Below are 16,517 nucleotides of genomic sequence, written 5' to 3' on the forward strand. Positions count from 1 at the left end.
ATTAATTAATTCAAAAAAAAAAAAGATGAGGTCTTTTTTTTAATAATAAGACTGCCACATAATTTATCTGTTTTAAGACTAGGCTTTTAAATAATTTCTTAACAGGGAGCTTTAGTGTTAGAGCTAGAGGGGCCTCTGATATTTTCCCTCTCCTCCTGGCCTCTCAGACTGCATAAATGTGAAAAATAACAAACTCATTAATAAAAATGGATCAATATATAGGTGTTTGCTTGTGCTTGAATGAGATCTTTTTTTCTCACTTGCAGTCTTATTTTCAGACGTTCTAAAGTAACAACTGTTGTGTATGTGTGTGTTTATTGTGTGGTGTTTGTTGTTATTTAACTCTTAAACACTCTTTAAAGTATTAACTTGTGTGGCCTTTGTCCTAACATTCAAAGCACGCTGTATACCTGATTTTTAGCCTCCTAATAATAAATAGGTTTTACAAAAGAAAACAAGTTAGAAAACTAACAGTTACATTATATGACCATTTATGAAGTCTTGTTAGGGGTAGAATTAGACCCATGATCTTTTGACCTCTAATTCCATTTGTCTTCCATTATATGATCCTGGGAAAAATTTTATTTTATAAGTACTCAGTCTTCTTTTTAATAATGAGTTGATGTGATAGATTAAATCTCCTGTCCCTCTTGTACTTATTCTCATTTAAATGAGAGGAACTGAACAAAGAAAAACTTCAACAAGACTAAATTTCATTTTAGGAGAATGGTTACCAGTCTTTGTTGAGCAGCGATGATCAATTATTTATTTATGAGACAGCTGGAGTGCTGATTGTTAATAGTGAGTACCCAGCAGAACGGAAGCAGGCATTAATGAGGAATCTGTTGACTCCACTCATGGAGAAGTTTAAAATTCTGTTAGAAAAATTGATGCTGGCGCAGGACGAAGAAAGGCAGGCATCTCTTGCAGACTGTCTCAACCACGCTGTTGGATTTGCCAGGTGAGTGATTGTATTTAAATTTGTGAAGTGATTTTCTCAACATACACAGAATCATTTGCTTGGATTTTTCTAGAATTGGGCATGCATATCTATGTTTCCAAAACTAGTTTGTCCAGAGAATTGTCTAAATTGTTTCTTTTCTAAATTCATTGAATTAGATTTAACTGAAGAAGGGATTAGGTCACGTAAGGTTCTGCATTTCTGACTTGACAGTTACCTAAATCCTTAACTCCTCTGATTTCTTTGTTATAAATTGATTACGTATTTAAGGAGATTAGTCTAAGTGTTTATATACCAATGACATCAGGGGATCAGTTTTGGAACCTTAAAGAGAAGGTGCTGAGGCTTCTTTTTAGTTGTTACATTGTGTCCTGAAGACCACCCAAGCTGCCCTTTCTTTCTCTGTTTATTGGCAAATAATAACAGCATGAAAGTTATAGTGATTGCTAATTAGAAGCTACATAGAGAAATTGCTCTGCAGAAGACTTTAGTGCAAAAGCTTATGTTAAAGATGTTGTATAAATAACTTGATTCTAAGATTGTTTTAAATATAAATTGGTAGTTTACAGATTGTGTAGTATAGCCTATTCATAATAAATAGATTTTTTTTCTCTTTTCTGCATACGTTGTCAGCAGGATTTTAGTAAAACATTTAGGTGGACTCACATTTGAGAGATTGTATTAATTACATTTCATTCATTTAATTTTAACTTGAGCTCTTTCTGGAACGGTAACTGGAAGCAATAGTTTACAAATAATCATATCAGCTAAAGAAAGATGTAGCTGTGACATGGAAAATAAAGAAATGGCTTCTTTGTTTTGTCAGTTTTGTAATTTGTTGTGTGTTGTTTTTGACTACTCCATAAAACATTTGAAGAATAAACTTAAAACTAGTTACCTGATAATTGTTTATATAGTCGAACCAGCAAAGCTTTCAGCAACAAGCAGACTGTGAAACAGTGTGGCTGTTCCGAAGTTTATCTGGACTGTTTACAGACGTTCTTGCCAGCCCTCAGTTGTCCCTTACAAAAAGATATTCTCAGAAGTGGGGTTCGCACGTTCCTTCATCGCATGATTATTTGCCTGGAGGAAGAAGTCCTTCCGTTCATTCCATCTGCTTCAGAACACATGCTCAAAGATTGTGAAGCAAAAGACCTCCAGGAATTCATTCCTCTTATCAACCAGATTACAGCCAAATTTAAGGTACCACAAACCTTCAGAGCTCAGAGAATTTCCTGACTTTAAGATCTCCTGACTTCAAGATTAGATGTATTTATCTTTAGGTATATTTTAGCATTTGACCCTTGCTTTTTTTTTTTTTAAGTATGCGTTTCTTGGGGGCATGGATCATAGGTATTTTTATCGTCCCCAATGTCTACAACACTGCCTAAGACATAGGAAATGCTTAAAAGATGTTTTAATAAGAACAGACCTTTTCTGTTCTATGCAGCAGAAGAAAAATATTAGTCTGGTATTTTAGAAAAGCAAATAAAACAGCATTGAATAATAAATGCCTAAAGAATAAATTTTAAGCCCTGTAATTTGGGTGCCCAAGTAGTTTAAAAATAATTCAGTGTCAGTTTTATGTACAAGGAAATGTAACCTAAGCATAAGTTGGCTAATAAAAATTACTAACACTTACATAGTGTTTTCTGTGTTCCAAATCTGTTCAGAGCATTTTCTTACACATTGATTTGATCTTTGTTACAACCCTAGAAGTTAAGTATTGTTGTTTTAAGGATGAAGAGACTGAGACACAGAAGTTAAGCAATTTGCTCAAGGACATATAAAGCCTGAGAGCTCAGTCATATAAATTCATTTATAATTTAGCAGTAGAATTCATTTATTGAGAATTATTAAATTTGAAAATATTCCATGGCAATATTTGATTGTGAAATATGTCTGACTCCATGTTATTTGAACCTGAATCTTGAACTGTAGGAAATGGGTTGAACTTAACGATCTTGAGGCTTTCAATACTGTTATGTGCTATAGATTTTTGTCTTAACATTGATATTTGCTAACCAAATTATGTAAATATGTGTCCTAACTAGAATCTCTAGAAAAAGGCTTTATGTAAAACATGTTTTTTCTAAGTTTCATATTAATAATTTTCTTATTTCTGAAATAGTAATAGTTGTTTCATCTCTTCAGATACAGGTATCCCCATTTTTACAACAAATGTTTATGCCTCTTCTTCATGCAATTTTTGAAGTTTTGCTCCGACCAGCAGAAGAAAATGACCAGTCTGCTGCTTTAGAGAAGCAGATGTTGCGCAGGAGTTACTTTGCTTTCCTGCAAACAGTCACAGGCAGTGGAATGAGCGAAGTCATAGCAAATCAAGGTGGGGATGCATGCAGTGCCTAAATCGTCTAAGTACTTGTCACAGTTGTATATCTATATGAGCAAGAGCTAGGTGGAGTAAACGGTAAACTTTTGAAGTAGTTATATGTTGGCCCCAAAGATGACAGTTCATTACCATCAGGGTGGGAATCATTTTCACATAGAGGACCTTAAAATTAACTTGTATTCAGTTCCCATTTTCCTAAAGCAGTATTCCTTTTTTTTTTTTTAAGTTGATTTACAATGTTGTATTAGTTTCAGGTATAAAGCGAAGTGATTCAGTTATACACGTATATACATATCCTTTTTCAGATTCTTTTCCGTTACAGGTTATTACAGCATATTGAATACAGTTCCCTGTGTTATAAGTAAATCCTTGTTGTTTATCTGTTTTATATATAGTAGTGTGTATGTGTTAATCTCATACTCCTAATTTATCTCTCCCTACCTTCCCCTTTGTAACCATAAGTTTGTTTTCTGTGTCTGTGAGTCTGTTTCTGTTTTATAAATAAGTTCATTTGTGTCAAGTTTTAGATTCCACATATAAGTGATATCATACAATATTTGTCTTTCTCTGTTTGACTTACTTCACTTAGTATGATAATTTCTAGGTCCATGTTGCTGCAAATTGAAATATTTCATTCTTTTTTATGGCTGAGTAATATTCCATTGTATATATACCGCACGTCTTCTTTATCCATTCATTTTTTGATAGACATTTAGGTTGCTTCCATGTTTCGGCTGTTGTAAATAGTGCTGCTATGAACATTGGTGTGCATGTATCTTTTCTAATTAGAGTTTTCATGTTTTCCGGGTATATACCCAGGAGTGGGATTGCTGGATCATATGGTAACTCCACTTTTAGTTTTTTTAAGGAACCTCCAGTTTTTTAAGGAACTGTTCTCCGTAGCGGGTGCACCAATTTACATTGCCAGCAACAGTGTAGGAGGGTTCCCTTTTCTCTGCACCCTCTCCAGCATTTATTATTGGATACTTTTTGATGAGGGCCATTCTGACCAGTGTGAGGTGATACCTCATCGTAGTTTTGATTTGCATTTCTCTAATAATTAGCAATGTTGAGCATCTTTTAATGTGCATGTTGGCCATCTGTTTGTCTTTGGAGAAATGTCTATTTAGGTTTTCTGCCTGTTTTTTGACAGGGTTGGCTTTTTTCTGTTGTTATTGAGCAGTATGAGCTATTTGTATATTTTGGAAATTAAGCCCTTGTCGGTCTCATCATTTGCAAATATTTTCTTCCAGTCCATAGGTTGTCTTTTCGTTTCATTTATGGTTTCCTTTGCGGTGCAAAAGCTTATAAGTTTGACTAGGTCCCATTTGTTTATTTTCGCTTTTCTTTCTTTTGCCTTGGGAGACTGATCTAAGAAAATATTGCTATGATTTACTTACTTGTTTGTTCATTTATTTAAATAAAGTGCTTTTTTTTTTTTTGGCTGCTTCGTTGCTGTGCACGGGCTTTCTCTAGTTGTGGTGAGTGGGGGCTACTCTTCGTTGCAGTACATGAGCTTCTCATTGCAGTGGTTTCTCTTGCAGAGCACAGGCTCTAGGCGCACGGGCTTCAGTAGTTGCAGCATGCATGCCCTAGAGCACATGGGCTCAGTAGTTGCAGCGCACAGGCTCTAGGGCACACAGGCTTCAGTAGTTGTGGCCCGCTGGCTCAGTAGTTGTGGCTCGCGGGCTCTAGAGCGCAGGCTCAGTAGTTGTGCACAGGCTTAGTTGCTTTGCGGCATGTGGGATCTTCCTGGACTAGGGATTGAACCCATGTCCCCTGCATTGGCCGGCAGTTTCTTAACCACTGTGCCACCAGGGAAGTCCCCCAGCTCTTGGTTTTATTGACTTTTTCTGTTTTTTTTTTAATCTCTGTTTAGTTCCTCTCTGATCTTTATTTCCTTCCTCTGTTGACTTCAGATTTTGTGTGTTCTTTTTCTAATTCTTTTAGATGGTAGGTTAAGTTGTTTTTTGAGGAAGCCCTGAATCTCTATAAACTTCCCTCCTATGACTGCTTTTGCTGCATTCTGTAGATTTCGTATGGTTGTGTTTTCATTAGCATTTGTTTTGGTATTTTTTGATTACCTCTTTTTTTTTTAGTAGCATGTTGTTTAGTCTGCATGTAGTCGGGGGTTTTTTTGTTTTTCTTCTGTGGTTGATTTCTAGTTTCATGCCGTTGTGGTCAGAAAAGATGTTTGAAATAATTTCTATCCTCTTAAATTTGTTGAGGCTTGTTTTGTGTTCTAGTATGTGGTCTATCCTAGAGAAATGTTCCATGCGTGCCTAAAGCTGTATTAATTGGTTCCTTCATAGTATAAATAGTGTGGTAGCTACTTGCCAGAATTGACCTGACAATTAAATCTTACTGGCCACTTTGCTGTTTTGAAATTTAAAATAAATGAGACTATATAGATCAACATAGAATATTTTGCTATGTGGAAATCCAGAGGGCAAGATAATAAGGGAATAGTAATTTTTCAATGTTTTATGCTTAAAATTTAGGAGCCAAGTTAATAAAAACTGAGGATCTTAGCAACTCTATAATTGTTTTTGTCATGTTACTATATATGAAGTGAGAGCTTCAGGTTGCCTTTCTAGTTCTTTATGAGATTGAACTCTTTTTTTTTTCTCTTCAGGTGCAGAGAATGTAGAACGAGTGTTGATAACTGTTATTCAAGGAGCAGTCGAATATCCAGATCCAATTGCCCAGAAAACGTGTTTTATCATCCTTTCCAAATTGGTAGAACTCTGGGGTAAGATGATTTAGAAAAAAAAAAAACTTCATTCCCCAACCTGTTTCCTGAGACAAGAGAGATGAAATGGGATCCTAGCCCTAACATAGACAGGAGCTGGGAGTTGATTTTCACCAGTGATAAATTAAATGACTTTCTTTTTATACAAGATGAAAATCTGAATTCTCTTGACAGGAGGTAAAGACGGACCAGTGGGATTTGCTGATTTTGTTTATAAGCACATTGTCCCTGCATGTTTCCTAGCACCTTTAAAACAAACCTTTGACCTGGCAGATGCACAAACAGTATTGGTAAGCACCTAGGAGTCTCTGTTTACTTTGTGTAAATCTCGTGTGTTCTAACTCACAATTTCTTTTTTAATGCCAGGTTGATTATATTACATTTTAAGGCCTTTTTAAAACAAAAAAAAATTTCAAATCAGAATTCATTTTTTAAAAAATGATACCTTTTGGACCTTTTGATTCTTAACTAAATCTTGATGTTAAAGTTGAACGTATAAAATCCAACTCCTCCAACTTTAACAGCCAAGACTCTTTTTCTAGGACCATGAAAGGGTACATGATGCAAACATTTTTTAAAGCTTGATTGAGTTATTAGTTTCCTGCCTCTACTTTCATTCTAAAACTTGGCTTAATGTTTTTTTTTCCTAATTATTAAGAGTAACTTTCTCTTCCTCATTTGATAGTTTCCCCAAATCTCATCTTCAGAATGCTTAATGTCAAGCAGTTGCCCTTTACTCACTTACCCAGGACCTAGTAAAAGCTAGATTTCTTAATTATCATGTACTGCGTTAAGACAGCATTTTTGTATTTTTCTATTTTTAAAATTTTCTATCTAACCCATTTGTTCCATCTGCCTGCCTGTTACCTTTCCTTTCTCCATCCCTTTTTTTTTTTTTTTGTAAATTTATTTATTTTATTTTTTTAATTTATTTTTGGCTGCATTGGGTCTTTGTTGCTGCACACAGGCTTTCTCTAGTTGAGGCGAGCGGGGACTACTCTTTGTTGCAGTGCATGGGCTTCTCATTGTGGTGGCTTCTCTTGTTGCAGAGCACGGGCTCTAGGTGTGCAGGCTTCAGTAGCTGTGGCACACTGGCTCTGTAGTCGCAGCTTGCGGGCTCTAGAGTGCAGGCTCAGTAGTTGTGGCACACGGGCTTAGTTGCTCCATGGCGTGTGGGATCTTCCTGGACCAGGGATTGAACCCATGTCCCCTACATTGGCAGGTGGATTCTTAACCACTGAGCCACCCGGGAAATCATTCCATCCCTTCTTTGGAGGTAAATGTTAATGAGCAGTGGCCAGGGAAATAAAAAGAAAAGTTGGAACAGTAACCAAGAATTGACTATATTAAAATTCTTAAACTTGTTTCTCACAGGCTTTATCTGAGTGTGCAGTGACACTGAAAACAATTCATCTCAAACGGGTAAGCTTTGTACTCCCTGCCCCTTCGTTTTCAGCTCACATGCTTATTTGTTATAGTTTTTTTTTTAATTAATTAATTTATTTATTTATTTTGGTGGGCTTCTTATTGCGGTGGCTTCTCTTGTTGTGGAGCACGGGCTCTAGGCGCACGGGCTTCAGTAGTTGTGGCGCACGGGCTTTGTTGTTCTGCAGCATGTGGGATCTTCCTGGACTCGGTCTCAAACCTGTGTCCCCTGCATTGGCAGGCAGATTCTTAACCACTGCGCCACCAGGGAAGTCCCTTATTTGTTGTCATTTTGAGTATGTCTTGTTCTTGAAAGCTATATCTTTTATAAAAGTTAACTTCAGTTCTCACTTTTTCGGATGTGAGAGGTGGGTCGAATGAAAATAGTAGTATCTTTTATTGTATATCATGTTTGGGGTAACAGGAAGGTTAAAATGTATGTTTGTTTGGTTTGACAAAGAGTGAGAAAAGTTTTAAGCAGAATTTCACGATCTAGATTTCACTACCTCGTGGTTCTTCACAGATTTGTCCAACTTCTTAGTATTACAGATTGGTTAGAACACTTTACTACTTCAGAATGTTGTAGTGTCCTTGTCAGTTTAACCATTTGTATAAATTATAAGTGATTCTGGGCTGAATCTATCTGGTGTGTTGTTTGCTTTATACAGTGTTTTAAATAATAATGAGTTGATTGCCAATATTTGAAAATCAGGTCGCTTTTTTATTTTTTTTTTTTAAACAAAAATTTCTGTCTCCAACTTCACAAAGCTAGGATGCCAACACAGGACTAGCATTCCCACATAGTTGCAGTCATCTAATGAGTCTTCCCTCAGTTGCCTAAAATAAAAGCATGACGTCTTGTTCAGAGTCTCCGTATAGGCCCCACTTTGTTTGAACTTGAATTTTTGATTCCAAAAGAGATTTGAAGGGTTTTCAATCAGGCATTTTCTCTGTGTGCTAGGGTGAGGGGTATGTGTTTTGGGGCTGCAGGAGACCTGTATAAAGATGAGTAAAAAGTCCCCCAGTATTTGTAGAGCTTAGAATCAGGGGAGACCAGTACCTAAAAACTCAATTGGATGGGTTAAGTAAGTACTTTAACAGAGGTATGTTAAACTAATACATTTGTATTAAATGTAACATGGTGGGACTAAAGATGAATGAGCAGCTTTGCCTATGAGGGCAGTCTAAGACAGCCATTGAAAAGAGGGGGTATTTTTCTGTTTTTCTGATAGACCTTGAAACAAATGTACATTCATTGGGCTGACCAGGAGGAGCTGGCACTCTGGGCAAAGTTAAGCGGTGGGTGTATGAAGACAGATCAGATGTCACATGGTAGACTTGGTAGAAAATAGTGTTATCCCGTTTAGCTAAAGCATGGAGGTAGAATAGCTAAAAACCAAAATGGAACTAGGTGTTTGTTACATGTGAAAAGCTGGTAAGTCAGTAGTCAGTGGGGTTGTAATTTAGGAGAGCTAAGTGGAAAAAATGTTCACAGGGCACTTTGAAATACGGGTCTAGAGCAGTTAGAACTAAATACTGATTTTGGAGTCCTCAGGTTGTAGTTTGCTAAGATGAAGTAGTAGGAATGAATGAGACTTTCTAAGACCAGGATAGAAAGAACTTTGGCTAAAGCAAGAGTCAAGAGAAAGCTAGAAGTAGAACCAAAGGAACGAAAGTTAAGGGAAGAGAGTCATGAAAGAGACTAGTTGACATTGTTGGATGCTAGAGAGTCAAGGAGGATGAGGAATAACAAACAGTAAGAATGATGTTTACAATTCAGAAGTATTTATCTTGTCCTTAGAGCTGTTATTTAGACACACAGAGAATTGAATCAAATGGAACATTATATTAGAAAACCTTTTGCTTCATTGTTCTGTTTTTCTCATTTATCTACCTGACTGACTTCCTCTTGAGGTCTAAGTTTACTTTTCCTCATTAAAAAAAAAAACAAAAGTATACTCCATTTTTAAGTGATAACAGTGGGGTTATATGCAATGATGAGCAGTGAATGGGCAGTAAGTATAGGGAGAGTAGACTAAAGAAAAAGGTGAGAGGGAGAGTAGAAGGGGTGTGAGAAACTTTCATAAACAGTGCAGTGTTACCTCCTCTCAGAAACAAGCTTCCTTTGAAGGGTCATTAAATTGTGGCCTAGATTGATTGGATTAGAGGGCCAGGAGTCAAGGTCGATGAGGAAACAAAAAGAAATCCTTTGATTCGGGAGCAGTATTACTAACAGGAAATCCACATATTAATGCAGGGGGAAGTACATTGAGGAGAGTTGGATTGATTTCATTTTGATAACTGTTACTTTCAGCTGGACTAGATTGGAGTCATTACCATATTAAAGCCTTAAAGTCAGATTCAAGTTTGAAAGTGAAATTAGCTGGGTTTTTTGTTTTTCTTTACCTTTTTTTTTTTTTTAAATATTGGATTTATTGCATTTGGTCGAGGCCACTGTCTCAGAAACAAATTGCTATAGGAAGACCATTTTCAAATTTTATCCTAAGTTCCTTTGTAGCTGTTGAGAAGGTGTAGGGGTTAGCGGTTAGTCTGTAGAATTCTCCCTTCCCTCTACCAAGTTTACCCTTAAAAACCCAGAAAACTATTAGAGTTTTAGCATCTAGCAGTACCAGCAGTTGGCAATGAAGAGCAATGGTTTTAGAAGTCAGGTGACCTGCTTTTTACTTAGTACAGACTTAATTAACAGCAAATTGGCCAAATCACCCTATCTTTCTGGGTATTGGTTTCCTCACCTGGCTACTAAATTCCTGTTTCCTAGTTTATTGAACTGGAAGGGGGAGGAGGGTGTACTTTTATTGCCGTTATCTCCCGACATAGCATTTTGTTCTTTCTTGCTTGTATTTTAGTTTCTAAAGATGTTCATTATCCTGGCACTACCCACAGGCTTCCCTTTGCGCACCCATAGACACCCTGTAGTCCACCCAATGGTAGATTGAACCAGCAGCCCCTCTCTTTGCTTTCCCCTTTCAGTGCATGGAACCAGGCTTTGGCGTTGTGACTTCCTGCATTTAGAAGAGTATTTGTTTAATCTTTAGCACTGCATAACACTAAGTAATGTTAACGTGTCCTCAGTGCTAAGTGCTGTTCTAACAGCTTTATGTTTCTTAACTCATCCAAGCCTCACAATAACTCCATTTTTCAGGTGGGGAAACTGAGGCTCAGAGAGGTTAAATAACTTGGGCAAGTTACTAGAAATTTGCCAGAGCCAGGATTCAAACCAAAGCAATCTGGCTTCCGAGTCTGTGTTCTTAATCACAATACCATTTTGTGTTTAAAGTATACATATGTTGTTCCAATTTAATTTTCAGGGCCCAGAATGTGTTCAGTATCTTCAACAAGAATACCTGCCTTCCTTGCAAGTAGCTCCAGAGATAATTCAGGTAAGATCTGTCCTAGTGGATTTTCCTCTTAATTAAAGAAATAGAGCTATGTAATTCAATCTAAATTTTGATTCAAGGAAGCCAAACTACATCCACCTTGATTTACTATGTATAGGATAGCGAAAGTCCAAATGTCAGGGGGCCTATGAAATTGAATGGGAAAAAACTGTGTTTTTATTTTCACTACCTTTAACAGAAATTTAATTTCCTACCATTGTGTAGGGGACAAATCACAGTAGTATTTGCATTGCCTGTGATGTTGTCACCCATAGAAATCACAGGTATTTTTATATCGCATTAGTTGTTCCACAGATCTCAAAATATTATTTATATTCATCAACTTTTTGAAATTATGAGTTATTAGAATATGCCACTAGACCTTGTTATCTAAATCAGTAAGTCTTATTCTTCTACCACATGTCACAAATACATTTGATAACCATAATTCATTGTAATTAGCTTCCTTTGTAACCCCATGTGTCACAAGTGTGTTTTTTAAAACATTCTGCAAGAAGTCCAGCAGGCTCCCCCAGACTGCCAGAGGGGGCTGTGGCACACGAACCTCTGCTCTGAAAGTTTGTGCCAGGTAGTTCATTTTACACAGGCCAAGCTCACCAGTGCTTAATTTGTGAATCTGAAACCGTATTTTGAGGTAAGTGCCTGGAAAGCTATCTTGCATTTTTGCACTCTTTCAGAGTGATTTATATGATGGCATTCGATTGTTTTCTGGATGCATAGTTATCCAGACCTGTTGTCCAATAGCATGTAATTCTAATGAGGTAGAAACAGATCTCACATAAGAGTAATCATAAAACTCATTTTTAGTGAATTTATGATCTCTTATTTTATGACATATCTTTAACTTGATATTAATTTTCTCAGTTATCATTTGTTACACAAGTAAATTAGTATTTTATGAAAACAATACATTATTAATTACTCGTATGATCTTAGTGCACCTCAAAAATAGAAATATACCGTTCAATTTTGAATAATATCAGTAGTTTCCCAGATTGCTAAATGAAGCAAAATTATTTTTTCTTTTTTATTTCTTTTTTTATTTTTATTGGAGTTTAGTTGACTACAGTGTTGTGTTTAGTTTCAGATGTACAACAAAGTGAATCAGTTATACATAGACGTATATCCACTCTTTTTTAGATTCTTTTCCCATATAGGCTATTATAAAGTATTGAGTAGAGTTCCCTGTGCTATACAGTAGGTTCTTATGAGTTATCTATTTTATATATAGTAGTGTGTATATGTCAGTCCCAATCTCCCAATTTATCCCTCCCACACACACACACATTTCCCCTTTGGTAACCATAAGTTTGTTTTTAGAGTCTGTTTCTGTTTTGTAAATAAGTTCATTTGTACCCTCTTTTTAGACTCCACATATAAGCAATATCATAAGATATTTGTCTTTCTGTGTATTATATTTCTATCTAATAATTTGCTTATAAAAGATAATGATTACCAGTTTTCCCTTTTTCATATGCCTTCTGACAGCACTTTTTGCACAATCCTAATTATTTATTTATTTATTTATTTATTTATTTATTTATTTGGCAGTGCCAGGTCTTAGTTGTGGCATGCAGGATCTTTTAGCTGCCACCTGCGGGATCTTTGGTTGCGGCATGCAGATTCTTAGTTGCAGCATGTGGAATCTAGTTCCCTGACCAGGGATCGAACCCAGGCCCCCCTGCATTAGGAGCAGGGAGTCTTAGCCACTGGACCACCAGGGAAGTCCCTGCACAATTCTGTTGAAGAGAATTTTCTCTTTTTCTGTTAGTCTGGCTCTGCTCAGTTACCCTCTTACTAGATGAAAACAGCCATAGCCATGTGGTTTTGTCCCACTCACCCTTCTGAGTCAATCTTGCCCAGGAGGCCATGTTCTCAAAAGTGAAAGCAGCCTGACAAGTATTACGTTTGAAAATGTCATATAACCTTACTTTTTGGTAAGGAACTGTTCAGGTTAATTAATTGTTAAATTATAATATGAATCCTAGAGATCTGAAGCAGCCTAAATGCTCACTGATGGGTGAATGGATGAGTAAAATGTGGTATATACATACAATGGAATATGATTCAGCCTTTAAAAAAAAAAAAAAAAAAGGAAATTCTGTCATATGCTACAACATGGATGAACCTTGAGGATGTTATGCTAAATGAAATAAGCCAGTCACAAAAAGAGATGCTGCATGATTCCACCTACAATGAAGTATCTAAAGTGGTCAAACTCTTAGAAACAGAAAGCAGAATGGTGGTGGCCAGGGGATGGGGGCTGGAAAAAGGGGAAAAGGGGGAGTTGTTCAATGGGTATAGAGTTTCAGTTTTGCAAGATGAAAAAATTCTAGAGATCTGTTGCATGACAGTTGCCTATAGTTAACACTGCTGTACTATACACATAAAAATGGTTAAGATGGTCGATTTTATTTTTTTAATCATAATTTAAAAAGAACACTGTGGTTTTGAATTATGATGAATTTAATACAAATAGACTCATTCTTTTCTCTCTCCTCCCCTCCTGGCCCCCCAGGAGTTTTGCCAAGCACTTCAGCAGCCTGATGCTAAAGTTTTTAAAAACTACTTAAAGGTAGGTATTTGGAAAAACTTATATATCTTCATACAATTAGGTGATGTTTCAGAGCCAAGAGAGAATACATATTACAGGATACTGTGTCATACTGTAGTTTGACCAACAGTTACATATTTGGGGATCTCTTTGCTCTAAAACCTGCTTCTAAGAATCCATGGTTAGTAGATGTTACACTGCAGAGTTTTCTGTGAAGCCCCTTTCAACTGAGCTCCTACAAAAGATTATAGAAAGTTAGATAAGCAAACTGAATGCGTATGTGCCTGAGCATGTTGGTATGAAAATGTAAGTTTCCTTTAAGTTTTGTGGTAATTAAATAGGAACTAGAGGATTGGGAGAACAAGTAATGTTTATGAACAACTGCCCATATTGAGTTGAAAGGAAGGAGCTAAAAATAAAGAAACAAGTATGAGTTACTTGGTTTTATCCTATCTTGAAACTTTTGAATTGCAAAATGGACAAAAAGTAGAATCCTCAGATTTGGCCATTAAGGCTCTTTTTACCTTCATAAAATCACCAAATTAAAACAAACCAACCCGTCAACCTCCAAGTTGGCAAGAAGTACCAAATACGTATTTGGTACTCATTTTTACAGTTAAATCCATGAAACAGGTATCTTGCTTTCACCCGGGTAGTCAGTCATTCAGTACTCCACGACTGCTTTGTATGTAACACATACTATGCTAACTGCTGCAAATACCAATATGAGTGACGTTCCTTGCCCTCAAGGAGCTCATGGTCTGGAAATAAAGTTACCGTGTGACAGGATGAGGAACTATTCTTTATTTTTACTTATTATCTTCATTCAGCAAATTTGAGGGTAAAGCACTGTGTTAAATTTCTTAGTGGCAGGTAACTTAATGGCTCCCTCGTTCTTTTGCCCAAGGCATTCAAGTCAAGGGGCTTTGCTGATAAATAAATGTGTTATCCTTTGACTTTGGTGCTAACATCTTCCCTTGCAAGTTTTTCCCCTAGTAGTAGTTTGTCAGTGCAAACTGACAAAAGAGTTTGTGAGAAGATAGAGTTACTCTCTGTCATTGAGAACCCTCCCCTCTCCCATTTCCCCATAAAAGCAAAGTGCCTGTGGAGGTAACCTCTGTTAAGTAACAGATCAATCACACTGGATTAAAGGACTAAAAAAATTGTAACTCTCTATTAGAGATATCTGTTATAGCAGATCTGGGTACATTGTAGCAGGTTTGTGCCCCAAACATATTCATCCAAACAGCATTTATAAAGTCTCCCTCCCCAGCCCAGCTTCTCTTCAGTGATAGCGTTATTCTTCTAGTTGGAAAAAATGAACTTCCTTCTTTTGTGCCTACTCTGTTCCTATCTGATTGATCCTTAGATCTTGCTGATTGTTTCCTCCTTGCTCTCTAACTTCCTTTCTGTCTCTACTGCTGCCACTCTGGTGTAGGCTTCTTATCTCACTCTGATTTCCCTTCCATTGTTCTATCCAAGCTGATCTGTTTGAAAACATTGAACAGTCCTCTGAAATTCCTCCCTCTTCCTCATAATCTTCATAACTTATTGACTAAAAGTACGTATTTCTTAGTTTGGCATTTAGGTGTTTTTTTTCAGATTCTGATCTCAGACTACCTTTCCGGTTTCTCTTGCAGGAACAGTCTTTACTATTCTTGCTGTTCTTCAAGAATTCTGCCTTATTAGCATGCTTCTCCTTTATGAATTCTACCCATTCTTCTAGGCTTATCTCAAGCATGGCCTCTTTGTAGGGCTATTTTTTGCTCATATATTGATGATTCTTTTCTCTCCACTTAGTCAATAGACAGTAATTGTTAAGTGAATGTCTGATCTACTAGGTGTTAGGGATATAATGACGAATGTGGTCCTTATCCATAATGAGCTTACTGCCTACCATTTATTCGTTAGAGTACTCACTTAACATGTACCCAACTATGGAAGGCAGTAATACCGAGCCAGTGCCTAGCACAACCTCTAGCCTACTCGTTCATAGTCTCAAATGTTGAATTGGAAGTATTTTTTCATAATCAAATAAATAAATAGTTAAGAGATAACAACTGCTGTTTTTAGCTTTGACTTGTTTGTTTCTTCCTCAAAATTTAATTTCCTAGCATTAGCTTTGACAGTAGTGCCAATCAGCAAAAAGGTGTCAAGAGCATGTTTTCCTCTGACTGCTTGAATCTCACAGCATTGGAGGTAATACCATATTTTCACTAGTAAATGGCAACATAAGTTATCTCTAGACCTTATCAAGTTGTCCAGAAGAGAAAGTTCTTGACTTGTATTATGTGTGGGTTTACGGAGTATATGAAATGTTTTACATAATCTATTGTATTTTACAAAAGAGTGACTAGCACCCAGTAACCTGGAGCCATTCTTCAGGTAAAGGTGATAATCTTCTGACATCAGTACTAATTGTACAAATACTTTATTTACAGGTGTTTTTCCAGAGAGCAAAGCCCTAAGGACTGGATCTCCCTGTGCCTACTTCATGATCAGGAATTCCAATTAATAATCTATAAAGAAACAGTTTTTGTGTACCATTCACACTGGTCTTTTTAACACTGCTTTGAGCTTATTGCAGTATATGCATTGGGATTTTTCTGTAAAATGGGTGTAATTTTCCCTAAATTACTGGTATGTGACAACTAGAGAAGTTGCTTGCATGCCAATTCAAATCGTTCTATATAAAAATGCTGTTATAGGATACAGCAGAGTTATCCTAGTACCTTTTTTTTAACTTGAAAATTTAAGTCCTTTATAAAGACCATAGCAGGAAAACAGTGTACTTTTTTTTAATTGCTGAATATAAAATGTTTGAAAATTTTAATTTTCTCTTATGTGTGCAGACTCATGAAGTATGGGGGAAATACAACAAATCAAAACTAATTTTTTGTAGATAGCCATTACATTTCTTTAAACTGTTTCAATGCCAATGTGTATTCTACAAAAGAGAATGGTTTCATAAATTAACTGATTGAAGAGTAGGTGCTGGTGTTATACATTTTTTATAAAAAAAAGAAAAGGAAATAAATTTTACGTAGTGAAATCTA

General features: G+C 36.4%; 1 protein-coding gene across 3 annotated transcripts in view; it reads left to right on the forward strand.

The window, feature by feature from the left end:
* Window positions 1–16,517, forward strand: part of XPOT (exportin for tRNA) — a 148,094-nt gene extending 131,577 nt beyond the window's left edge. For all 3 annotated transcript variants that reach the window (XM_059936406.1, XM_059936407.1, XM_059936405.1), the window contains 9 exons: window positions 723–961; window positions 1,879–2,164; window positions 3,116–3,305; window positions 5,947–6,063; window positions 6,238–6,353; window positions 7,438–7,485; window positions 10,818–10,889; window positions 13,426–13,482; window positions 15,903–16,517. In XM_059936406.1, the coding sequence (XP_059792389.1) occupies window positions 723–961; window positions 1,879–2,164; window positions 3,116–3,305; window positions 5,947–6,063; window positions 6,238–6,353; window positions 7,438–7,485; window positions 10,818–10,889; window positions 13,426–13,482; window positions 15,903–15,929 (1,152 nt within the window). In that variant the 3' untranslated portion in view covers window positions 15,930–16,517. The remainder of the gene's footprint in view (window positions 1–722; window positions 962–1,878; window positions 2,165–3,115; window positions 3,306–5,946; window positions 6,064–6,237; window positions 6,354–7,437; window positions 7,486–10,817; window positions 10,890–13,425; window positions 13,483–15,902) is intronic.

Source organism: Balaenoptera ricei, chromosome 10 (assembly GCF_028023285.1).
Source record: "Balaenoptera ricei isolate mBalRic1 chromosome 10, mBalRic1.hap2, whole genome shotgun sequence".
Classification (NCBI taxonomy): domain Eukaryota; kingdom Metazoa; phylum Chordata; class Mammalia; order Artiodactyla; family Balaenopteridae; genus Balaenoptera; species Balaenoptera ricei.